The 25952-nt window shown below is 40.6% G+C and overlaps 1 protein-coding gene and 1 long non-coding RNA gene across 8 annotated transcripts; one reads left to right on the top strand and one right to left on the bottom strand.

Moving 5' to 3' along the window:
- Window positions 1-128: 128 nt before the first annotated feature.
- Window positions 129-3549, top strand: KCNRG (potassium channel regulator). Its single transcript, XM_054217695.1, has 2 exons — window positions 129-706; window positions 2644-3549. Exons 1-2 carry the CDS (start codon window positions 129-131, stop codon window positions 2894-2896), a joined length of 831 nt encoding a protein of 276 aa, XP_054073670.1. The 3' UTR covers window positions 2897-3549.
- Window positions 1969-25952, bottom strand: LOC128916319 (uncharacterized). Of its 7 annotated transcripts, XR_008468924.1 has the most exons (7): window positions 22981-23660; window positions 22673-22795; window positions 18315-18391; window positions 16129-16161; window positions 15646-15758; window positions 14120-14157; window positions 1969-6980 (listed from the first exon to the last, which is right to left on the bottom strand). It is a non-coding gene; the product is annotated as an uncharacterized LOC128916319 (long non-coding RNA). The 7 variants fall into 7 exon arrangements; XR_008468915.1 differs by adding an exon at window positions 24932-25952 and having other exon boundaries at window positions 1969-15758; window positions 22981-23073; XR_008468919.1 differs by having other exon boundaries at window positions 14120-15758.

Genomic DNA, 25952 nt, shown 5'->3' with positions numbered 1-25952 from the left:
ACCTCGCTCCAAACGCTTGCTAAAAAGCACTGAATGGTTCGGGGAGCTGCAGATGCCCTGCAGTTTAGGAAAGATCAAGTCACAGACACGTAGATCAGAGAGTTACGATTCTTGCGTGTCTGAGAGTGATGAGTAATCGAGAGGTGGTCATTCTGAGTGTGGGAGGTGTGAGATTTGTAACCCGGGCTTCTACCTTGCAGCAGTTCCCTGAGTCCAGGCTGGCACGGATGTTGAATGATGATGACCAGGAATTTAAACTGGTGAATGGAGAGTTTTTTGTGGACAGAGATGGAACTTTGTTTGCTTACATCATGGACTTCTTGAGGACTCTCCAGGTTTCCTTACCTACTGATTTCTCAGACTATCAGAGGCTGCAGAGAGAAGCAGAATTCTATGGGCTCTACCCTCTGGCTGACCTCCTGAGCCAGGAACACTTGCTGAAGCCGAGGCTGGAGATCTTGGAAGTGCGTTTTTCTCTCCAAGAGATGCAGGCCTTTTTCCGGATCTTTGGTTCCTGCAGTACCACTGTTGAGACCCTGTCTGAACAGATCACTGTGTTCGCAGGGCAGCAGTCAGGACAGAGCTGGAACAGCCCTTTTCCTTCTCAGAAACCACTCGTTCCACTTCCTTTGGAAAGACCTTCTCATCACGACTTGGTTTTTCAGTGTGGTACCGACTACTCTGCTGGTGACCAGTTTGTGGCCAGGTACTCTTCCTAGTGTGACTTCTCAATATGGAAATGCCTTTGTGACTTCTAGATCATGAAGTACACACTTCGTGCTAGCATAGCTCATTTTAAAGAAACTATCGGACAGCTGTCTGAGAAAAGAAACACGTTTCCTTTTTTGTTGCTAGTTCAATGTTATCTTTTTCTAGTTCTGAAATACCCAGTTTATTTTCTGTTACACTGATTTGCCTGTTCTTCAGCTTTCTAAAATACTGTTCTCGATGTTTGTTTTCGAGTTCTGTTGGGTCTTTCTGTCTCTCTCTGCCCTTTCCTCCTCACTCGCTCTCACAGACTTTAGAATTTCATGGCATCAGTGACCTTCTAGAGGACTTGAAAAACACGGAGTAAAATGAAGCAAAGGAAACAAATAAGGAGTGAAGTTCTGGGGAAGCCTAAAATCTCCAGTAGCTCATGGTCCAAAAGACTTTAATACGGAAAAGTGGAAAAAGAGAATGGCTAAACAGGGTTAAAAACACCAGTGGAACTAAGATAGCAATTCAGGGACTGGAAAGCTTTTGTAGAACCTTTTACTTGGGGGGGGGGGGGGGGGGGGGGAGAAGGGGCAGATTAACTATATGCTACACAGTGGGTTTTCTTTGAATTCAGAGCCAGGTACTGTTTTTATTAAGATTACGCTATATCAGTGATTTTTGTGATAGCAGTATCGTATTCTAAGGACAACTTACATTTTTTAAACAGGCTTTTGCTGAATGTCTCTATTGTATGGAGACACGTTCTTACTGTATAAGAAAAAGTAACCTAATTTGTCCTCTGTGGCTGTTAGAACATCTGGAATTTTATGGAAGTTTCATTGAAATATTTCCAAAAGGGTTATTCTCTCTGAATATATGAATCAACGTGGCAGTCTTTTGATTATTTTAAAAAAATAATAAAGTTTATCTTTCTTCTAGCTTTTTTTAGCTAAGCAAGTAGAAGAAAAACTACTTTGCGTTTGCGAAGCAGTGTATATTTATGTGCCAAACCTTAACTGTATAATTATTACTAATTTTAATGGACTAACAATGGGTTGAGTTATGGCAACTTAAATAGTGGGGAAAAAATTCCTGATTCTTTCCTTTATTTCTTCAGACTTCGTAAAAAATTTTCCTCTGCAGATCAATAGAAAAATTTATCTTGAGTAATGAAACAAGTTGAGTTTGGTTCTGTTGCCTGCTGAATTTCTATTGACTCGGTCTTTGTGGTGACATGGACTCTTTCACTTTTTTTGTGCTTTCCATGAATGTTTGGTGTACTTTCCTCTGAAGTGTGGAACAGTTTCACCCCTGTCAGATGATGTATTTTGTAATAGTATTTTTACCTGACTTCTGTTCCTCAAAATGTCTGGATAGGTTCTTAAACTGTACTTTATATCACGCAAAATCATTTGAGGCAATGTGAGACCGATTTTCGTACTCGTTACCACAAGACCTGCTGTACAAGGTACCTTTGCAATAAATGTCACTGTTTGTAGAGAGAGAGATCCCGTGTGATGAGAAGTTGATGCTGTTGGGGTGAACGTGACTTCACTGTCCTTTCCATCATTTACTCTTACCTGAAAACCTGTTGCGGCATTATTTCGGGCACGCCACTCACCTCTCCTCCATTAAATGAAATGAGACGGAGGTTATCATCACAGCTATTTCTTAAGTAAGTAAGTTTTGGTGTGGGGGTGAAAGAGAACTGCTTCTTACCCAACATGTAACTGGACAAATTGAGAATTACTGTTCTTATAACAAGGGAAAGAGTTAAATTGTCCTCAAAGGAAGGAAAAAAGCTATCCAGAACCTTGGTTGCTGCAAACCTGTGCAGCTGTGCTGACCTGCACCATCTAAGGACCTGGTTTGTTTTTAAAAAAATTCGTTCCATCCTTCAGGAAGTAACTAAAGTGTGTTGTAACTGCTTTTTTCTTATTTTAGGTATGTTTCCATAAAGCCTGATAATAGAAAGCTGATTAACGGTACTAATGTGCTAGGCCTGCTGCTTGACACTTTGCTCAAAGATGGATTTCGCCTCATAAGCACCAGGACAGTCTCCAGTGAAGAAAAAGTCGAATGCTACAGTTTTGAAAGGATGAGGAGACCACCAGGCCTCACCGTCAGGGTCAGCCAAACCCCAGGGAGCTGCGGGGCAGCGCAGGCAAAGAGAAGCCAAGCGCAGAAAGGGAAATAAAGCCTTTTCCTTTCATCTTTTGAAGGTGGAAGAGGGGTGTGTCGCCACTCGTGGCCTTTTTCTGTTGGCTTGTTTGAAACTGCGACTATTGAGGGAAGTAACAAACAAACAATATTTTTTTTTTTCAAGTATTTGGAAAAAAAAAATGCTTTCCTGCCTTTTACCGCTCCACCCTGTTCAACTCCAAATAAAAGAGACACAGATTCAATACTGGTTTTGTGGACCAGATTCCAGCATTTTCAAGGGTTGCTTTTGTTTTTCTCTGTGGCTAAAATTTTTATTGGAACTCGCAAAAAATCAGCCATCCCTTCTAGAAAATCGTTCTTATGTTCTGTGCTAATCTGTAAGTAGATTTTAAATACATGATAACACGTGAAGAAATAACGGCTCGACACAACTGTCATCCCAGCAGCTCGGAGAAGCGGCTGGAGGAGGAACGCAAACCCCAACGATTGAATATCACTTCTACTTGTAGCATAATAGACTGATTCTCTTGCAGCGAGCGGAAAGCAGCGTAATGGAAACATCCCAAGTTGTGTTGCTGTGTGGCTCCAGCCATGAGAAAGTGGCTTTGTGAAGCCACCACCAGTGTCCCTGAAATAAGGTGTTACTGTCACTTGCAAAAAAACTCCTCTGTCCTCTCTTCCCGCTCCAAAGGCTGCTTTTCAGTGCTGAGAATTAAACGATAAAGGTCTTTGTGAACAAAGGGTCAGTTCATTTTTAGAGCTTTAACTATAAAAAGAATGAAAATGTAATAAGCAGTCCTTCAGATGGAAGAGTTCGTACAATTTTAAACAAAGTAGTATAAGGGATTTCCTAACACTTGTTAAGTGCAAAACATATTTAGGAGGAAGGCTTGGCGGAAGTGGCTTTAAAAGCCTTGTGAATGTTAGCCCTGTACAACGCTTTGTATAAAGATGCCAAAATTAGCTCAGGTACCAGGAGAGGTAAGTTAATGAGGCCTTATAAATTAAGAATCTTTTGTCCTCCCTTCAAGGCAGGGAAGGAAGATACATTAACTTCAAGGATTCATTATTTGAGTCTGACTTTTGTTGTTGATAAAACACCATCTTTCCAAAGTTACAAACAGGCAAGTAGAGCTTGTTTGGGCTTTCTTGTCTGACTAATTACATCTGGCTTTTCATTAGCTTTAAAATATGAATTTATTACTTTATTTGCAGCACTTAATAATGGGGGTGGCTGGTGGGAATCACCCATCTGTTTCTTGCCCTTAGGAGTTTCAATGGAATGGATCTTCCCAGGCTGGTGGTGCCACTATTGGACACTTCTTTTGCAACCACCGTAGTGCATTTTAGCTTGACACAAGTTCAGAAGTTTGGTGTCAACAAAGAGGTCTCTTTGCTTGTTCTAGAGCTTTCTGGGTTGAGAATAACGTGATTGTGGGACTACATCTCCTAAGCTGCTTACAGGTTATATAATGTAGTTGAGGAACGTAAGAGTGGACGCTTTCAGTTCAAACAGGATATTTTTTTTTTCAATAGTGTCAATATATTCATATTTGTTCAGTATGTTTGTATGTGTCTTGATACAAGAATTTTTTTATAGTGAGAACCATCATTCACTGGAATGACCTCCCCAGGGAGGTGGTGGAGTCCACATTATGGAGGTTCTCAAGATGTGACTGGACAGGGTGCCAGATCACCTCGCCTGGGCCCCCCTTCCCATAGCATGTTGGACCAGATCATCTTTCGAGGTCCCTTCCAGCCTGGCCTGTTCCATGATTCTGCGAAGACCTTCTGTGAAGGTCTGATTATAATGGTGGACTTTGAGGTCAGGCTGTTGATGGCAGCGTTCGGGTGACGCAGCAGGCAAGCTGTGTGGGACGGCCATCCCAACAGGTTGCTGTACTACAAAGACAATGCTACTTGTTTTCTAAGTTCATTTTGAGGTCCATGTACTGACTTTCCAGAAAAGTTCCCATTCCTCAAATTGAGGTAAAACTGAAACCAACAACGAGGAGTATTGAGTGAGTCAGTGACTGTGAATGTTGTTGGTGAAGAGACTTAACAGTAATAGTGAGAAACACAAGACAGAAGTGACAATTTTTTACAGGGAAAGGAAAAAAAATGGATTTGAGGCTGTATTTAAACATCACGCCTTAAATGATCACTGATAGCAGCACCGTAACTAAGACTAGTTTCAGAACCCCTTGTAGTAACAACGTTAGGCTACTTTACCTACCGCAGACGTAGTGGGTTTATTTTCCTTCCTGTAGCAGCCACTTTGAAAATTGAAGTTTGGATTACTTTTTTTTTTTTTTTAATAAAGTGAAAGAAAATAAGAAATATTTCCATTTTTGAAAAGTCCTGGAGTTTTAACCTATGCCATCAGTCATGCTCTACAGCTTTGGCAAAATGAACGTTTGGTACAACCATTTCAGTAACAACTTGGGACGTGCGAGTGCTGAACACTTTCTGATTCCCCCCGTGGGTTAATTTTTATTCAGCACAAACATCATTCGGTGAATGCAATATTTTGGCTCTGGAAAAATACAGCAGTGCAAGTACAGGTTGGATGGGGCTTTGAGCAGCCTGGTCTAGTGGGAGGTGTCCCCGCCCATGGCAGGGGGTTGGAACTAGGTGACCTTTAAGGTCCCTTCCAACCCAAACCATTCTGCGATTCTATGATTCCATGATACGAGCTTTACCTTCACCTCGTCCAAGGGCGTACTGTGAGACTGTGCCTCTTTTGGAAGCGAAGCATGTGACTGTTGGCAAGTTTGGATTCCCAAAATTCTTCTAGCATTTATTCTTACTTAGCACTGAGTTGAGAAGTGTCGCCTTCTGTCACTTGTGCACCTGCAGGGAACGTGACCAGGCTCTTATAGAATGCTTTTGGTTTGTTTTGTTTTTAACTGATAGTTGCTTAATTAAGTTTGAAAGCCTGTGTGTGTGTCAGTAACCTGACAGAAATCTGGTGAAAGTGTCTGACTGAAACCATTAGGATGCCCATGACTTTTACCTGAAGATAATTTGGTATTAAGCTGGTTCTCCAAAGGAAAGAAGCTTCCTGGATTTCTTTAGACAGAAAGTGGAAGCAGCAATGGTAGAGCTACAGGCGGTGTAGCTTCAAGCTACAACTAAATGTCAGTAATCACAAAGGAAGGAGTGAAAGTATGTTCGTTTGCAGAAAAATTAATATATAAATAGCATCAATTTACTAGGAGGATCTTCAGCTGGCCTGAGGCAGATGCTGCCCTCCACCTTGCGAGATTGTTTATGTTACTTTAAAAGTGTTGCTGAACCAGGATGGCAATTTTCCTGTGCCCTCTTCGGAGCAGTGCGCAGCGCATCCCGCAGGCACTGAGGCAGTTATTTAGAAGAAACAATGGCCGATATTTTTACTGCACTTTCCCTTCTGAGGTCCCAAACAGGCAGCGACGCAGCCGAGAGCAGACTCTGTCATGTGTCATCAGCAGAGTGGTTCACACTGGTGCGTTTCCACAGAAAACAATGGCTGTACGAGTAGAAGCGACTTTGTCTGACGGGAGCCCGGATTCGCTACGAGTCTGAGGGATTTTAAAAGCCTTCTGGTCAAAAAAACAGATTATGTGTTAAACTGAGTACTTTCACCCAAGTCTTGGCAGGCAAAGTCAACCCTGGTATCTCACAATACGATCTCTGCTGGACTAGAGCGTATTGTTGGTGGCTTGGTCCTGCTTTTGCATACGACAGAACCAGGAGCTCTGATCGCTCGCATCTAGCTCTGGTTTTGATTAAATAGGAATGGGATTTTGAAACATTTAGACATTTTTTTTCCAGTGAAGTTGGAATTTGTGATCACTGACATGATCCGCTTCTTCCAGCCATTGCCAACTTTCTCAAGAGAATTCCTTTTTCCTGGGAAGGTGCAAAATCTGTTGATTTCAGTGCACTTACTGCTGTATTTGCCTTTTTATTCTTCCTTGGATTCAGCAAAAATGTACGAACTGTTCCACTGCCTGAGATGCTAGAAACCGAGTGCCGCAGTGCTGGGGGACAGCCCTCTTGTTCTCTTAGGGCGAACAGTGAGCTCTCTCTTCTGCTTTTGAAGACACAAGTGGACTCCCAGAACAGTAAAGTCACTAGAGGGAAAGGAAACGAAAAGGTAAGATCACGCCGTCATTCTGTGTCCCACACGGACTCCGGTTTACATGGCAGAAGATTGTTTAAATAGCTTGATCGTCTGATAGCTTGCTGCGAGATTTGCAAAAGGCAGATGATTCGGAAGGACACCACCTTATTTGCCTTGTATTTTCTGTCTTACTTTAGTCACTTTCCCCTCCTTTATAGTTGGATTTCATCCTGTATTTCTATATTCAAGGCTATCAAGGGCTTTTTCAATACAGTCCTGTGATGCCTGTTGGGTATCCCAACAGGATAGAGGCAACTCTCTTTTTCCGTCCCCTTGTTCTTGCACCGTGTTGGCTTCCTTTCATAGTAATTGATTACATTTTTGTGCTTTTAAGTAACTTTTTGTCTGCTTCTTCACATACTGGGAAGTTCTTTTATGTCCTTCTTATCTCTTTTGGGGACCTGTCATTTATTTACCACCTGAATTGTTCTGGAATCTGCTGATACCAGGGAGGAGAGAGTCTGACGTGAAACACCTTCCTGTTCTTTGGGTATTGATTTCAATATGACAATTCAGGGGGGATTTTGTTCTTTTAAGAAGTGCAGTCACTGCATTCTTACAGGTTCTACAGTCAGTGCTCATAAGATTGTATAATTGATTAAGGAGAGAAGTTTAAGTGAAGCTATTGCAATTGGTACTATTTAGACTAAAAAAGATTCATCTCTTCCTGCTGGCCTTAGTACTGGGAAGTTTTTCCCTTTACTAAATAATTCCAAGCTATTTTTCACTTCCCTGCATAGTTGAATCTTGTGAAAACAGTAGAAGACTCCCCCCTAAGATGCAGTATGCGAGGAATTAATAGCCATGCGGCAAAAGAATGATGCTGGAGTAATTGCATCCTGCCCTGCTTCTACAGGCTTGCAAACGGGGGTAGTAACTTCCGTGCTGACTTCGGAGAGTCTTTTCTCCACATTGGGCTGTTCCCGCTTTTTACTGATTTTGGTTAGTTTCCAGTTTTCCGATGCTCAAAAATACCTCCTTTAATCTGAGCTGAGCAAGGCTGATGTGCTTTTGTCTGTCTCTGGAGGGGAAAATTCTAAGGTATATCCAACAGACAATCCGGGCGACACTCCGTTTTGATCCACAGCTGAACTCAATACCAGAAAGCCACTGAAGTGGACGAGAAGTCCTGTTTTAAGATCACAATGGAGCGCTCATAACTTTGAATATTTGTTTTAAAAAATTTGTTCCCAGCTTGCTGGAAAGTGTTATTGAATATTCATTGGGAAACAACCTGGGAACTATCCAAGAGGGGGAGGGAGACTCATTGCCTCTTACTCCTTCCCTCTGATTTGTGCTGAACCATTGCCAGGCTTTAACTTTACAGGGTTTATTTTTATTGATTTTCAACAATAAACAGTGGGAGTATCTACAGTAAAAGATTTATGGCGCATCACGAGGAAATACAACTCCCTACCAAATATTATATTGATCTATTCCCAGATGCTACTGAAACAGCGTATAAAAGCCCAAATCAAGCACAGTGATGGAGAACTTCCTCTCTCTAGTGACAGATGCGTATGACTGTTATGTCTTCAGAAGACAATAAAAGGGAAGGGAGGGACTCTGCTTCTTTGACCATATCTTCAACAGCCCGGTTAAATCTGTCAACTCAATGTAATCCACATAAATAAAGGATTTGGGAACCAAGGGAACTGCTAGTGCGTCTGAAGATTCCCATTCTTTGAAGCTGCCTCTCCTGCTGCAGTCAGGCCATAATTAGTCACAGAAGGCCTTGTTGTGACTAGTAAATGGATGGACCAACAATGATTTGAATAGTCTGGAACCAGCTGGAGATACGCCTGGAGCCCTGAATATTCTCAAATGGGTGGGTGGGATGTAAATCACTAGTCATCGCGTAAAACACAAATAAATCTGACTTCTATTAAAAAAAAGGGGGGAATGTCAGTTTTCTAGACTATCGTGTCGTTTCTGCTGAAATAACCCCCTGAAGTGTGATCTGATGTGTAAATTTTTCCAGGAAGCCTTCCTCCATTCCTACGCTGTTTCCATTCTAATGCAATGGTTCAATAATTGGTGGCTTCTTTCTGGTCAGAAAGATGATGAATGTAGCCCTAAAGGTTGGAAAGAATAACGTGTACAAGTCTACTTTAGAGAATGAATTCAGGGCTTTGCTTTCTAAGCAAGTTTCTGCTACGCCGGTCAGCTGAGTGCTTGGTGAAACTGTGAAGAATTAAACGTTGCAACATCCTTCCATCCTGATTCTCCATTGGAAAAACAGGCAATAGATTAGAAACATCAAGTCTCGGGTTTTACTAGTACTTTGCAGTCAGAAACTCAAGTTTCTTTGAATTTCAAAGGCAGTTTGTAGCTTTTGTTGAGGGCCTTCTGAAAAGACTGGTCTATGGCTTTCGGTTTTGTTCCCCAGTGATAACTAAATGGAGTAATAAAGGAATCGCTGACACACCATTTTATTTACAATGTTGTATTCCACAACAAGCAGAAGGCATGCTGATCCTTCTGTCCTTTAATCTCTGCATCTTTTTTTACTACGTCTTCAGCTCGCTCCTCAGCCTGGTAACTGGTGGAACAGAGGAAAAAGCTACATGATAAGGGCAAGCAGAGATCCACAGAAGAAAGCAAACTCCCTTCTTAGAACAAGGAATTAAGGAATAAAATTCAGCTGGAAAGAGTTTCTGCCTTTGTGGGACCAAAGAGACACAACTTATTGTATTGAAGGGAGGAGAGTTAACAGAGCTGTCAGGAATTTCAACGCCACCAGACAAGGAAAAGCAGAAGATCTTATAGGGGTGAACGAATGGGTGGGTCATAGCTGCTAACGTGGAGAAGGCACAGAATTACTCAGATGGGAGACTTAAATGTTCATGAGACTATAGGGACAATTTATTTTTTTCCCAATGTGTTAGGTAAGTGGATCTGCAGAACACCTTACATCAATAGTTTGCATACCTGAAGAACAAAATTTCTCTCTCGGAGGCCAGTTCTGCATCTGTGCTATGAAGTGAAACACTGCAGGATCCCGACATAAGATGGGTTCATCTTGTTGATACCTCACATTGGGAAATGGAAGCTAAGCTTTTGGTGGCTGAATAGACAAACTGAAGATCAGAATACCAGCACTGCTTAGGCAGCACTGGGGTTATAAGCCTCCTGGGTAATTACTGGATACCTCCTGTTGGTCGCCTTTGTTTTGATTCCAGTTGCAGCACGGTGAGCAGTAACCCTATTAGTAAGTTCCTAATTTTCCATGAACTGGGAATGCATCTTCTGGAACAGGCTGGTTTACATTATGTTTTACCCATTTGCAAGTTGATCCTTAAGCCGTATAATTTTCCTTTGCTACCTGTGATTGTTCAAAACATTATCTTCTGAAGATGGCTCAGTAAACTGTGGATCCCTGGAACACTTTAATGGCTTAATGATTAACGTGGCCATGTCAAGCATGTAAATGAAAAATTGTAACTGCATGGTCCCTGATGTAACCGAGATCCTTCTCCCATCTTTGATTAGGCTAACGATGTTTTCTGCTGTTATTCAAGAAGAGTTTTCTTTGACAACTGAAGTGTGATACTGCAATCCAGAGTCGCTGGTGTTCATATGCAGTCCCAAAAACTCTACCGATACACGTGGAAAAAGGATAGGCAAAAGATCATCTTTTTGCTAGACTCATCTTTCATTTCAGAGATCCTCTGCAGAACCTTGGCTGGAAAATGCACTAACAGGCACAGGGACACTTGTGCGACTGCTCCCTTGGCCACAGTTTGCCCCATAACCTGTGCTGTAGCAGTCGCTTGTGCCTGACACATGCACTCACCGAACTTCTGAGGTAGGCTTTCAGATTGAATAGAAAAGCCGAACATCACGTGAAATTGTACAAGGCTAATGCAACATCAGTCTGCTGTGGTTTTGATCACCTATATTCTGTGGAGGGATCTGCTGTACTGACTTCTTGTCTACTCCTGGTGCCAAGATATAGCCATGAGTCCAGGATCTAATGACAGTTCTTAGGAGTTCACATCCGGAGCATTCAGGATATGATGATTTCTGTTCTTCTGAAACAAGTGGTGACATGCACACAGATCTTCCACCGGAGGCAATGACTCCTGCTACAAAGACCATGCAGCTCCTTCAGGCTGGGTGGATAATAATGTGGAAATAGCTCTTTTTAAAACTCAGAGCAGGTCATTTTAATCTGGTGATGAAAAACTACTGGCTGAGAACATTACTACGTTTCTGATCTTTCAGATGTACGTAATCACATCTCTTGAGATCCGGGACAGCCAAAGCGAACACCGTACTGGAATTGAGTCATTACCACCTTTTCCCCTCCCTTTCTGTAGGAAAAGAAGTGGTGTTACTAATGATCTAACATGCGCTCATTAAAACGCCCTGGGACAGAACGAAGTGAATGAGTGACTAAAATAGAATACACAAGCCTGTCTCCGTAGCAGCTGGTAGGCACTAACCTGTTATAAAACCACTTCAGTGGCTGAAAGGAAAAGGTGGAACATCCTGAATGTTCCAGATCAAACAGTCAGAAACTCTTCCACGTTGATGAAAGAAGCAGGTGAACTGCTATGCACAAGGAAGTTGGGTTATTTTTTGTCTCTTTGAGTCTTGTGCTGCTTTGCTGGAGGGCAGGTAGGTCTGTACAGTTGGAAAGCTTGTGCTCGGTGATGCCCGTGCTTGGGAACTGGTACTTACTCTCTTGGGGACCTAAGACAAGTGTGCACAACCTTGTCTATACAAAACAGATCACAAAGCACTGAATAGCTGCTCGTACTTCAGAAAACCCATAAAGAAGTTGTCCTTATAGAGATGTCCGTCTCTGGAAAAGTTGTTACTGCTATAAATGGTCTCTACTGCACCACATCTAAATTCCTCCTTGGATGTCTGAGGCAATTCTTACCATTTTAAATTAGTATTTGCAAATAGTAATTAATACCTTATTTAGCTTCTACAGCTTTATAGTCTGGGACCCTCATTTTGGGAAGATAAAACTTCGTCGTCTTTTTGCTCTAAGTGTCAATTTTTGCTGTTATTGGAGACAGCTTTCCTTCCAGAGAAGGCTGTCCTGAGACAATGTTCTAGTCTGATGGCATTTAGTAGTGGTTTTGGTATTTGGTAAAACTGTCCTGCCAATTGGATCTTTGAAGGCTTTGTATTCCTTGGATGCAGGTAACGAGTCAGGAGCTGCCTTGTAGTGAGAAACAGGGAATGAAACGTGGACACGGACGTTACTCTGACAGCTGGTGATATGTCAGTAACAGGCTTTCTTTGAAGGCTGAAGCTGAAAGTCTGGATGGCATCTCGAGGATCCTTGGCATTTAAAACATGTTAATGAGAATATAGAGATGCTGAAAAATGCAGGAAGTTCCCATCTCTATAAGCCACCCTAGTGCGAGCCACACTTGACCTCTCTACCTAGCATAGAATGTCCAGCTAAAGAGAACCTCACAGAACAGCCTTCCAGTTTTCTTCTGTTTCTGATCGAGCACGGGAATATTTTCTATGGAACTGGTCCTACAGGACCCTGGAAATTGATTGAAAATGATCTCTCAGTACCAGCAGAGTAGAGAATCAACACCAAAGGCTGGACATCCATGGAGGCTTATATGGGGTGATTCTGAGCCTTGAATTGAGAGGGGAGTACTGGATTGCTGTCTGCTTTCAGCTGAAGGACCAAAGGTGATTCAACCTTGTCAGAATTAATTTTGGTGTTACTGGTAATTTCTGCTCTAGCATCATGGCTGCTGAGGGATCCAAGAACTGCAGACCACATACCATGAAATATCCAAGGTAATTCCAACTCTGCATCATCGGACAGCCTGGTGTTCCCAGGTTTGACCTATGCTTAACTTCAGAAGAATTTATTTAGGAGAAAAATAGGATATGCTTTGCAAATGTTCTGTTCCTTGTCACCCTCTAATCAAGGCCTAGCCATGTTAGGAGACTTGCTGACAGCCCGGGGCAAGAAGTGGGAACAGCAAAAGAGTTCTGGTCTTTCTCAGTGCTTCTGCTCAGGCAAACTAGAACCAGAGGCCAGGTGCCTGTATCGCTTGTGACATCTTGAGGCAAGATGTTTTGCTTGCTCAGCCTTCTAAGAAGATTCATGTGATGCTCACCAAGCCAAGTAAAATGTATCTTACGCGGACAATCATTAATGACACCACCACATTACACAGTAAATGAATGCAGGGGAGGTCACGCTTGTTCATAGGGTCTGCATTGATACGGAATTCCTCCTAGGCTAAAGCAGTTTCTCCAACAGAAAAATAACAGAAATGCTACAGCTCCTAAAACTAAAACCAAACTTACTAATTAATATAAGTATAAATTAGTGCATAGTAATAAACAGGACAAGAGGAAACAGCCTCAAGTTGTGCCAGGGGAGGCTGGATATTAGGAAAAATTTTTTACACAGAAAGGGTTATTAAGCATTGGCACAGGCTGCCCAGGGAAGTGGCTGAGGCGCCATCCCTGGAGGTATTTCAAAGACGGGGAGACATAGTGCTTAGAGATATGGTTTAGTGATGGGTTTTGTCAGAGTTAGGTTGATGGCTGGACTTGATGATCTGAAAGGTCCCCTCCAACCCCAGGCAATTCTATGATTCTAAGTCTGGCTGGTATATAATTGGCTAATGGAAAGCTCTGTTGGTAGCCACCAGGCTAGAAGAAGATGATGGTGGGATTAACGCTACTCTTGCACAGAGACACACAGTTTTCGCTTTCACAGGTGCTGCCTGTGCACAAATACACACACATGAAGAATTCCAAATATTCTTAAAAGATATTTCAATCCAGGAGGTTTTTTGGTTTTCTCTATGTAGTACCAAGAGGAGGATGAAAGAAACTGGCAAAGGAAAAGAAGCTCAATATAAATTATTTGGTTTTAATATAGGGGGTGACAGAGAAATTCCTATCCCAAGGACACGCTTTATGGCGAATCGGAGTAGTTTCACCATGCCTAGACGTCTCAAAGGAAGAGACTGTTGGCAGCCTGAGAAACTCAAACATTATAAATCACTGGGATCAGATGCTATTTTTACAAGAACTCTGAAATAAGTGTGAAAAAAATAGAGATACATTTAAGAATTTGTCACTTACCATTAAAAATACCCACTGCTCTGGACAACTGTTCACAGCTAAATAGAAAAAGGTGCAGTTTTAGAGGTAACTGAGGATACTTTCATAGTGTAAGGTAGTGCCTTTTCAGGCTACTTTATGCCTGAATAAGCATAAAATAACGGGATCACAATATCACAGCTCTGCAAGTCATGTGTATATTCTAAGCTACTAGAATTGCTTGAACAAAATAAAAATTACAGATACTCCAAGAGCCTTGAGGAAGTCCTAAAATTTAATCCTAACTGGGAAATGGAGTAAGTAACCACTCCTCAGAAGGGGAAAAATGTTGTAATTTTTCTGATCAGGGCAAGTTATTTGAATCTTCCTCCACCCAGAACAGGCTCTTATGAATTCCATTAACTTTGGAGGGAGATTGTAAATCTTCCTGTCATAACTCCCCCACCCCTAAACAAACAACAAGAAAACAAAAAGGCAAAAAGCCTCTTCAAACATAAACAAAAAAGAAAGAAAATAATTGACAGTAGAGTGAAGGAGGGAAGAGGCGAATGCCCTTGTTGGTTGTTGAGCAGCCATGAAATTCTTTAACGCCGCTAGCTGCTCCCTGTTCTCCCTCTTCAGCAGCTTTAGAGAAAGTAGGAGCATAAAGCAGTTTAAAGCCACCTTTACTGGTGCTCTCTCTAGCAATAAAAACCAGAACTTTGGCATAATAGCAGTCTGTGATGCAATTCACAAATACTCGGTTATCTCAGTGTTCATCTACTGGAAACATAAGGTATTCCTTTAGTGAGCTTTAATGGGTACTTATATTTATTGTATGCTTATTTTACTGTTACTTCAGGAAACATCTTAGGAAACGAATATGGAACTTCCAAGGAACTGCACAGTTAGTCCAATAAAAGCAAATTCCATTACCCTTTGAAATCCTACCTGCAGCTTGCTTTCATCTGCTAACAGTAATAGTTATCACTGCCAACAACCTTTGAACAAAACCATTTTGTGACTTACTATTCTTTTTCTTGCAAATATCCCTGATTTAACAAGAAAGATGGGGAACATCTGTGGGCAACTTCTTCGGATGAAGGAGATGCGAACTTGAATCCCCTCGGGCTTCTGAAGAACCTGAAGCCCAGGTTTTCTGTTCCTCAGGAGAGTCCCCTCACCTTGAGATGGCTTCAGCCAGTTTCTTAAACACTTCTGATGGATTTTAGTAGGTCATGACAATTTTTAAGCAGCTCTTTGGTCTGTCCCAGCCTTTCCCATTTCCCCTCTTCCAACACATGTATTCTTACTCCCTGTTGTTTTTGCCAACTGTTATAAGATATCTGATTACGATCAATCTTTTAATGTGTACTGAAGGGGAAGGGGAGAAAGAAAAAGATGTCTTAAGCACTTTGGCTAAATCAGCATCATGCTAATCTTCTGTTCTGAGTTGTAGTAGAAGACTAACTCTCACATCAGTTTCTCTACTACTGTTACAGCTATGGATTTGTAGCCACAAATCAAATTCTTCAAATGAAGATGAGCTTTTATAACCTAGGCCATACCTGATGCAGGAGATCACCTCTGTATTGTTTATCTCAGAGCAGAAGATCCTGTGCCTCAGAGAGTTCTTCCTGGAAAGTTTCCTTGGGTCACCCATTGCAACCACAAATAGTGCCTTTTAAACATGGATACATCATCAGATTCTAGAAAATAAGTGCTTGCATACATTCATACAGTATCTACAGCACTCCGTCACCACATGGCTATACAGCGACCATTACAAGGCAGATTATAGGTTCCCTTTACAAACACTTAAAAAAAGAAGTCAAAATAGCTAGCGAGTGTCCTTCAATTTTCCGATATTTCAGACATCTATTACTTTTAAAGAACAACATTTTTGGTGTCTTAAAACATTGGAAAACACAAACCGGAAGTAAGCAGCTAGTTGCACCAGTAGCAACTTAAGCCACATACATAAGAACACATTAAACCAAAGCAAACATGAATAAAAATAAGGTTTTACCAAGCCTCTTGGAAAACTGTACCTTGTTAAATAGCAGAAGCTCCAACAGACATACCTGCAAGAGAGTCCCAGTCATTAAATAAGGCTGGAGCCTATGTCTGGCCAGTTCGCTGCTAGCTTACAAACTTTTGTGTTCTAAAAAAATCTATTACCTGCATTATTGTCAGAAGTTTACCTAAATACTTTGCATGAGCCAGGCTGTAAATGTGATATTAAAGCATGCTAGTTTTCAGCTTCAATCACAAGGACGAACTACTGTTCTGCATTTTCACAGCAGCTCTTTAAAAATAAGCGTCTATAAAGACATTAAGAAACAGAGCACAGATACTCTATTTAACCAAGCTTTGACATTTATCTCATACACAAGAGGGATAAAACTTGATTCAAAGGTATTTTTTTTACAAATGCACACATTTCCCCCCCCCATTTCTCTACTTGTGACATGGGAATGAAAAAAAAATAAGCTTGTTGAGCTCAACGAATTGCTGAATTCAAGCACAATTCGTTTCTGGAACCGCCACAACAATACAACCAACAGGGGGCTGTCTGGCTACATGATGTTATCGAATCTGCAGTGAAATCCCTTTTCTGACTGTGCAACCTACCATCCACGCACGCTTTCTAAAACTGCTTGTTATACAGGTCATTTAACAGATTTTATACCTGCAAAACAGTAGAGCTCTTTTTCATCTTTGTCTGATACTACAGGACATTTCTTATTTTTCTGTCTGAAGTTTCATTATACGTATATGGAAAATATAGTTTATACATTTATTGGCATGTCTGAAGATAACAGCTATTGCTTATTGGAAGAGGGAGACTTTCACATTGTCTTGAAGACCGTAAAGGTGCGTCAGAGCTGTTTCCACATGCTAAGAAGGGATATCTGTATGAGTGTTTTTGTGTTAGTTTCATATGTAGATATCAATCTTCTGTAGAAGGAAAGAGGCAGACCAAGATGTTGTCAGCCCCTTTGATACTGCTTGAGAGAGCAGATAGGCAAAGTCTGTCCGTAGGAGGATCAAGAAAGGAAGAATAAAGCCCTGAATATTCCTTACACCGGTTTAAGCAATGGAAATTAACATTAATACTGGACTGCCATTCTCGAGGGCGGGGGGAACTTTTCCTTGGTGCACATTCAGCTGGCTGAACTTACCAAAAACTAACCCAAAGTCATTCAGTGAAACCACCATGGAAATCTCAGAGCCAGGCTAATATTCAAGGAAACAGGAAGACTCTGTCAGTCCCAAACTTGTCTGGCTTGAGAATCACAGGACTGTAGAACCATAGCCATATATTATCATTAACTATTCTAGCTGGTCCAATAATATAATCCCTGAAGCTCTTCCTTTGCCTTTATTTCAAGAAAATATTAAAAATGTACACATTTGAGACTTTATATTCTACAATTTATGCCTTATATAGTTCAAATTTTATAATACTTAAGCTTTTTTGGAGTATTTTATGAGAGATTCCAAAATGTTTTACTTTTAAAACCACTTAAAAGTGTAAAAGCTGCTGACAGAAGGTTCCTTTATAGGTAATAAAGCCACATGCTTGCCCTCTAAAAACCATAGGGAAATGCAAAACTTTCTATCCATGGCTGTCTCCTACGGCTATAAACAGCAGAAAAAAACATTATGGATGTATTATTCCCATCTCTCTACAGAAGTTAAGTAAATCAGCCTCTAGCTACTCTGCACTGTATACTTAAGACTGAAGATTCAAACTGCATAAATGCTGCCATAATTAATTTGTTAATTTGAGAACTTTTGAACATACGGTTCAAATTTTACATTAAGAGACGGAAGCAACATTAGATAAATTTCATTTGATTTATTAACACAGAACTATAAGTGAATCAAATCTGGAACAAATATTGAGTTGTTGCCTGAGAGCCATGAAATAACTTCCAACAGAAATTAACTTTTTAATTTAGAGTGAAAAAGTAATACCACAGTGATACTAGCCCCCTCACAGAAAGATGAATTGTCACTCGTGCCATTGCATTTTCTCCATAATTTTTTCTTATTTCTGTTTACAGATAAACATTTTCTTCTGATACATACTTACAACTGCCACCTTAGAAAGGAGATTCACATATATCTCAGACATAAGTTTTCCTTCAAATGCATTTTAAACTTGTTTGTTTTACATGAGGAATTGCTGCTCTGCTTCAAGTGAAACTGTGGTAAAATAGTAACTCACCACTTCGGATATACTTCTATCAATCATTTCTTGTGACTTCTATGACAGGAGGTGGTGATGAAGAACATCAAAGCAGTCTATAAACATTTCAAATTTCAATCATTACTGCCAGTATTGCTACCTGATTAGGAGAGACTTCCCCCAACACTTAACAAGATACCATGATTAAGGGACAAGCTGAAACATTTTCAGATCTCTATACCAGAATATCAAGTACAGAACCACTCTCACTCAGTAAAGTGTGCCATATGCAGGACCAAGAAAACTGCTTTTGAAACATGAAGAACAATGGCCTGTAGAACTCCTAAATCTAAGGTCTAAGTCACTTTACATTTTTAAAGATGCACTGTTTACCACTGTACATAAGAAATTAAGTGTTACAGTTTAACTAGTTCATTCTTTCTGCAACATAGAGCTTTATGGGTAAATCTATTCTAAAATACTCTGAAGTTCAAACACGAACATTACCTTTAGCATATGAAAGATTTTGCAGAATATTGAAGGTGTTACTCATGAAGCCACATGGCAAAAATGGGACAAACAAGTGTTTAATAATAATAGCTATATATGGAAAATGAACCAGTGACAACGTAGGACACAAATCAGAGTATTTTGGAATTCACAGGACTGGTTGAACAGACCATAAATCAACAACATGGAAACTCGGTTTCTTGGCTTGAGCTGGTAACAAGGACAGTTGATTGCAGATTTGGTCTTTAAGAGATGCACAATACTTACCTCTTCCTCTGAGATCAAATTTAATAAGTGCCACAGAAAAATCCATGAGGAAATGCATTACTGTAGTACAGCTACTAAACAAAAGTGTTGGGTCTTTTTTTTTAAACAAACAAAAAACCAACAGCCCTTCAAGGTGTCTATTACCCCTATTTTAAATGTGACATGGAGGTGTAGGAACTATAGTAGTATGCAACAGTTTGAGGTACCCTGTTGAAGAGACAAGACTGTCAACAGACATAACATTACATAGTATTTTAATTCAAATGACAACTCCTAAGAAGCTCAGCTGCAAATGTGAACAGCCAGTGTTTAATCAAACGCCTCTGAAGTGAGGAATACAAGTAGCACGAAAACAAGGGCCTGGTAACTTGTTTATCACCCCAGAAGGCGGCAGAAAAATAAACATCATGTCCGATTCTTAGGACTTGTCATTTGACATAACCATGAAGACATGGTTTCCTCTACTTGCAGTCTTTTATTCCATTTCCTACAGAATCTTCTACCAATTTCTGCAGCACCTACAGCAGCATCAGGCTTCTTGCTTGCACAGCCCCACAAACATCTTCCCTAGCTCAGAACCACACCAGGCCAATACTGTCATTAGATTAAATACTCTATACGATCATGAAGATTGCTTCATAGTACTCTAACACAAGGGGGCAAATGAAGATCGCAGAATCTTTAAGCTGGAGTTATCTAACTTCTTAGTGTTTCATTTTGTGATCTTCATATTCTTGTTTACAGTTTTTACAGTTAAGTTATTAGGTTGTGTTTTGTTCTTTTATCCCCAAAAGCATTTCCCGCTTTGAGTTTCAATTCCCATATTAGTTGAAACATTTTATTTACTTCCAGAAAGATGATCTTTCACATGAAGAAAGGCTGAGAGGGCTGGGACTACAGCCTGGAGAGGAAAAAGCTTGTCTGTGTGTGATCTTATCAAAGTTTATAAATGCCTGCTGATGGGGGTAAGGGAGAGTAAAGAAGACATAGCCAGGCTCCTCTCAGTTGTGTCCAGTGACAGGACAGGAGGCAACAGGCACAGAATGAAATGCAAGAAATTCTATCTGAACAGGAGAGGTTGCAGAGTCTCCATCCTTGAAGGTATTTAAAACCTGACTGGGCACAGCCCTAAACAACCTGCTCTACCTCACCCTGCTTGGACTAGATAATCTTCAGGGGTCCCTTCCAACCTCAACTAGTCTGTTATTTTGGGATTCCTTTTCATAGAATCATGGACTAGATTGGGTTGGAAGGGACCTTTAAAGGCCATCCAGTCCAGCCTCCCCTGCAACTAGCAGGCACATCTTCAGCTACATCAGGCTGCTCAGAGCCATATCCAACCTGACCCTGAGTGTTTCCAGGGATAAGGCATCTACCACCTCCTTGGGTAACCTGTGCCAGTATTTCACCACCCTCATTGCGAAGAATTTCTTTCTTCTATCTAGTCTAAATCTTCCCTCTTTTAGTTTAAAGCCATCACCCCTTGTCCTATCACAACAAGCCCTGCTAAAAAGTTTGTCCCTCTCTTTCCTGCAGGCCCCTTTTCGGTACTGGAAGGCTGCAATAAGGTCTCCCCAGAGCCTTCTCTTCTCCAGGCTGAACAACCCAAACTGTCTCAGCCTGTCTTCACAGGAGAGGCTCTCCAGCCCTCTGATCACTTTTGTGGGCATCCTCTGTACGTGCTCTAACAGGTCCATCTCCTTCTTAAGCTGGGAGCTCCAGAGCTGGCTGCAGTACTCCAGGTGGGGTCTAACCAGAGTGGAGTAGAGGGGCAGAATCACCTCCCTTGACCTGCTGGCCACACTTCTTTTGATGCAGCCCAGGATACAATTGACCTTTTGGGCTGCGAGCACACATTGTCGGCTCATGTCCAGCTTTTCACCCACCAGTACCCTTTTCAGGGCCAAAATTCATGAAGTAGATGAGAGCACTAATAAGCCTGCCCTATTCTGTGTGGAATATGATGAGGGGGATGAAATAGACAATGATTTCACAGATGACAACAAAAGCTGCTACCTAATAGTCTACATTCCCTTCTGGATCTGAAGTGCAGAGCGCTCTAGTCAATGTTAGGAATGACCCGAGGTGTGCAAGCCCCTTCTCCCAAGCCTGACTCATTCTCTTTGCCTCAGGCCACATTCCTTCTGTCAGGCTGCTGCTTCTTACAATTTCAAGAAACAAACAAACCCCCCCAAATCTTTGCCCAACCTATCCCAATCCTTCCAGTTCATCAGAGCCGTCCTTCCTCTATCAGTTCTCAGCTGTAACCTTTCCACATTACATTTTTAGACATGCTCCTCTCACTAGTTGCCTTCACTCCTTTACAGCTACTAGTCTCAGTTTATTTTCAAGCAGGCCTATCTTTGCTTTCCCTTTTATAGGAATTAAGCATCTTTTCCCCGTACAGCTCCTAAGCCTAGCAGAAAATAAGCACCTGAACTGAAAACAGCGAGCCTTCCTTTCTTACATCAGACACAATCCTTAAGACCCCAGAGCTGCAATGCAGAGGGAGTTCCATTCAGCCATGGGCTATGGCACCACCCAAGCAGGTAAACCTCCGGAAAATACAATTGCTCATGTTATTTAAGGTAACCGTGAACCATGAGAAAAATATGACATTCTTTTTCAAAGGTTTAGGAACTGAATAATATGAGTAGGCTTTCTTAAGCACTTGAAGCCATTTTCTTAATCCAGATGGGAGCTTTGGTTCCTCAGATGAGCTCTGTTTCTGCAAATGCTCAAACTGTATTTTCATCACATCACTGAACTGTTATAAGCTGCTATGGCCACCAAACAAGGCAGTTCAACCTTTCCTTTTCTGCTTCTTCCCATTCCCCGCCACCCCCTGCCTTGGGCCAGTTACAGGGGTTTGCAGGGTGAACCAGGAGGAAGCACCCTGTTTCACTGTCCGCACAAAGGCCTGCGCTGGCACAAAGAAATAGTCATGAACAAATGGTTTGGCCATTGGTTTTCTGATGAGCTCTTTAGATTCATATTTACTCACAGAAGTCACGGAAAAAAAGCCTAGATACATTAAAATACTGTATCTACAAGAGTAACAGGATGGATGGCCCTCTGCAAGCACCACAGTCTGCAGCGTGCTAACAAAAATCAGTGACCTTTTAAAGGCAGGGGAATAGCAGAAGAATAATGTCTTTTTCTTTTATAACCCACCAGGTTTAGTCTTTCCAAGCGTTTTAAGTTTTCAAATGGCTGAAATGTACGTGCAGCATTTTAGTATTAAGCAGTTACAGATAAGCAAATATAACATAGTGCTACTTAACGAAGCCTCAGTGAGAAAGCCATCCAACTTTGAGCCATATAACTTATTTTTTCTGAGTAGTCAACCTCATTTTGGCCACATATCTTAAAAGACCTGTAGTAGGTAAACGTGAAAGTGTTTACTTTATGAAAAGCTGTAAACTACCTAATACTGCTCAGGTCTGAAGTTTTAGCCATCAGTAATTTCACCAGTTCAAATCCATAACTGGGGCAGAAAAAAAAAAAAAAGCATGATTTTTACCAGTACATACACCAGGCTGAAATTCTACATGGTAAAATGATGCATATTTATGAATTATAACAACTTGGATTCATATTCATCTATGTCATGTTCATACCTGTGCAACTGCACCAGTAGCAGACCTGCGAAGCCTGAAGTCAAAACAAGTCCCCAGTGCAGATAAGCTTTTTTTCCTCTTTTTAAAACATCTATATGATGCATAAACTTGAACTGTGAGCACCTGTTTGAAGAAGGCATGTATATTTTAATGGTAAAATATAACAGGGCTAATAAAATGAGATTAGCAAGTGATACTGAGTCATGATAGTGAAGAAAATAAAATCTTAAAAGGAAACACACTTTCAGATCTTGACTGTATCTAAAATTAGTGACATTTACATAACCATTAGTCTACATTTGACTCACCACAGTTCTTGCATGCAGCTTTTAAAAGAAAAGGAGCCCAAGTAATTTCCATTCTCACTGCAGCGATTTCAATCATCTCAATGAAAGATTCCCCTGCAAGAGAAACATCTTAGTGGAAATTAGTAAATTCACAGTCAGATACACAGTTTAAACTTCTAACCATAAAATTGTTAGCTGTCTATAGACACAGTGATTTAAGAAATGAAGTATTTAATAAGTTTTGTTAAAAATTTTGGAAGACATGTTTACTTTATGTGCTCACTTTGCTAAAAACATGACAAAACATTTCCCAGTCTCATTCATTTAAAAAATGCTGTAAAAATGAACACACAGTTTTAAGAGCTTTACTAAAGAAATGCTGATATTTAAGGTAACACCATTTCTGTAATTTTTATATATATATATATATATATATATATAAACACACTTACCAAAGCGTTGATTAGACAAGTGTAGCTTGAGATGGGTCCTTTAATAAATTAGCTTTCATGTAAACCAAAGTTATATACGTATGTCTATTCTACATTTACCATCAGATACTATGAAGTCCTAAATACTGTTTCTGAATAGATGAAAATACAAACAAAAGGAGGTGTTCCTAAGCAATCAACATACATTAGAACAACAAAAAGGCATCAGGAAGTACACGGAACATCCTTTTTCATGACTCACATGCAGAAGTGGCTAGCCTTACTTCAGCAGCACAGTTAATACTGGAGATATTTACAGTCTTAACACCAATATTTACGTGCTGCTAAAGTATGACAGACATCAGCATCACAAGATTGACTAATTCACAAGTGATATTTCTCTTCAAGATGATGAAATCCTTGTATTTTTGAGGCAGCACAATATGGCCTGCACCTTTTCAATACCCACAAACCATTATGTGCTGCTACGTTATGCCAAGGTGTCTAACCATACTTTAAAGAAATAGAAACATACGCTGAAAGCTGAATGCAGAATTTTCTTACTGAAGGTTAGTTTTTCCTGTACTGACATCAGCTGTGTTAATAAACTACAAAATGTTTATAAAACATTTGTCCATTGCCAGGCTGTTTATTTACAGTGAAGCTCTAGACTTTATTGTCAACTTTGCATAATACCTTAGCAGGACATGAACCAGGAACTGGACAATTGTGTGTCTGATTAGAGGAACTAAAGATTATGCAGATGTTTACTTCAAGACCAAAAAAAGAAGTCTGGGTTATTTTCTAATCTAACTTTTGGTCATCTGGAAACCTCTGATGTGAAAAAACCCAACTTTCATATATAAGAGAATAAGACCTGTTTGCAAAATAACTTTCTGCCAAGTACTGTATCAGTCCTCAAGCTATTTGTTACCTCTGCAGGTTACCCTTGCCAGAGTTTTTGGGCAGACAAATTTATAAGTGCTTCTTAATCCATTTCAAAGGAAAAAAATATATTTAAAAAACAACAAGATTGTTAGCAAGAACAGGAACTTATCTGTTATTAGGAAAAGAAGTTCATCTGCCCCCAGTCTAGAACGACTAAGCTACTTTGAAGCTTGGCCTCCTTTGAATTAGGCTCCAGGGAGACCTTATAATGGCCTTCCAGTACCTAAAGGGGGCCTACAGGAGGGATGGGGAGGGACTCTATCAGGGAGTGTAGTGATAGGACGAGGGGTAATGGTTTTAAACTGAAAGAGGGAAGATTTAGATTAGGTATCAGGAAGAAATTCTTTACTGTGAGGGTGGTGAGGCACTGGAACAGGTTGCCCAGAGAAGCTGTGGATGCCCCATCCCCAGAAGCGTTGAAGGCCAGGTTGGATGGGGCTTTGAGCAACCTGGTCTAGTGGGAGGTGTCCCTACCCAAGGCAGAGGGGCTGGAACTAGATGATCTTTAAGGTCTCTTCCAACTCTAACCATTCTATGATTCTATGCCTTCTTTAATGTTTTTATACCAAATCATTAACACAAAAGCTACTTACCCAAGCACTCCATTCCACTGGGAATAAGCATTCTAGTCAGTTCATGATAAAGCAACTTCTGTAACTTAACAGCACTACCTGTAAGCACAAAAAAGCTTGGCAGACCACAAAGGGGGAAAGTTTGTTGAGTTTTTCTTTTCTCCCTTACTATTTTCGCTCCTACAATAACAATAATACAGCAGGATGATCTCTGCTAGAAGGGTCTGTTGCTACAAATTGAAGTGAGATTTGCCAGTGTAAGTTTACAGGTAGCTGCAGAAACACTGATGTTTTTATATAGCTAGCTAGGCACAAATGCTACTCTAGGAACTGTATAAAAGAGCCGTTTCTGATATATTTTATACAAGCACAACTTTATTTACACTTCCCCCCCTCTTACTACCTATGTTTGTTTGTTTTTAAAATTGGACAGCTAAAATAGGCAAGCTAGATTATATAGGCACAACCTACCCAGTACCTTGGTGAAGTAAAACCTGAATGCAAAGTCAAAATAAACCTAACGGTACAGGTATGCTGTGGCAGTTGTCTCCCCCCTGACGAAATGGTGCTAGGTGTAAGCCAAGAGAGGAAGAGGTAAAGAAAAATCTCCACCATATATACATAACATGGAAGGCAAAGATAAAGAAAAAGACAGATGCAAGCAGAGATGCTAGCCAGCAGTAAGAGATTTACTTAAACTGTTCTGGGAAAAGAATATGAAAGGTGTTCTCCAGCAAGAGAAAATACTGCTTCTTACTTGTAGATTTACCTTAAAAGACTGAAAAGAAATTATTTAAATAAGACAGCTACAACATTTAATACCTTTGGAAGTACATTTCTCATTTATACATTCAGGTGAAATTCTTCATTTCTAAACTAGATACTGTTGTTTCATTTGCTTAGTTGTTTTTAGCTTCTAGCTTAAGCATGGAGGTTTTTTTTCTATTGCATAAGTAAATCCCTCTAAAATTAAACTACACACACCATGAAATGAAGATTTGGCAGAACTATTATGCTATTTTCTACAGTAAGTATGTTAGTA

The sequence above is a fragment of the Rissa tridactyla genome, chromosome 1 (assembly GCF_028500815.1).
Source record: "Rissa tridactyla isolate bRisTri1 chromosome 1, bRisTri1.patW.cur.20221130, whole genome shotgun sequence".
NCBI lineage: Eukaryota > Metazoa > Chordata > Aves > Charadriiformes > Laridae > Rissa > Rissa tridactyla.
Note: the sequence above shows the minus strand (reverse complement) of the source record. Positions and strands in the feature narration are given on the sequence as shown.

What these genes read in the sequence shown, in the direction of transcription:
- KCNRG (XM_054217695.1), top strand. Translation starts at nt 129, where the DNA reads ATGAGTAATCGAGAGGTGGTCATTCTGAGTGTGGGAGGTGTGAGATTT. An exon ending in GGTGACCAGTTTGTGGCCAG is followed by an intron (nt 707 to 2,643) that starts GTACTCTTCCTA and finishes TTCTTATTTTAG; the next exon opens with GTATGTTTCCATAAAGCCTG.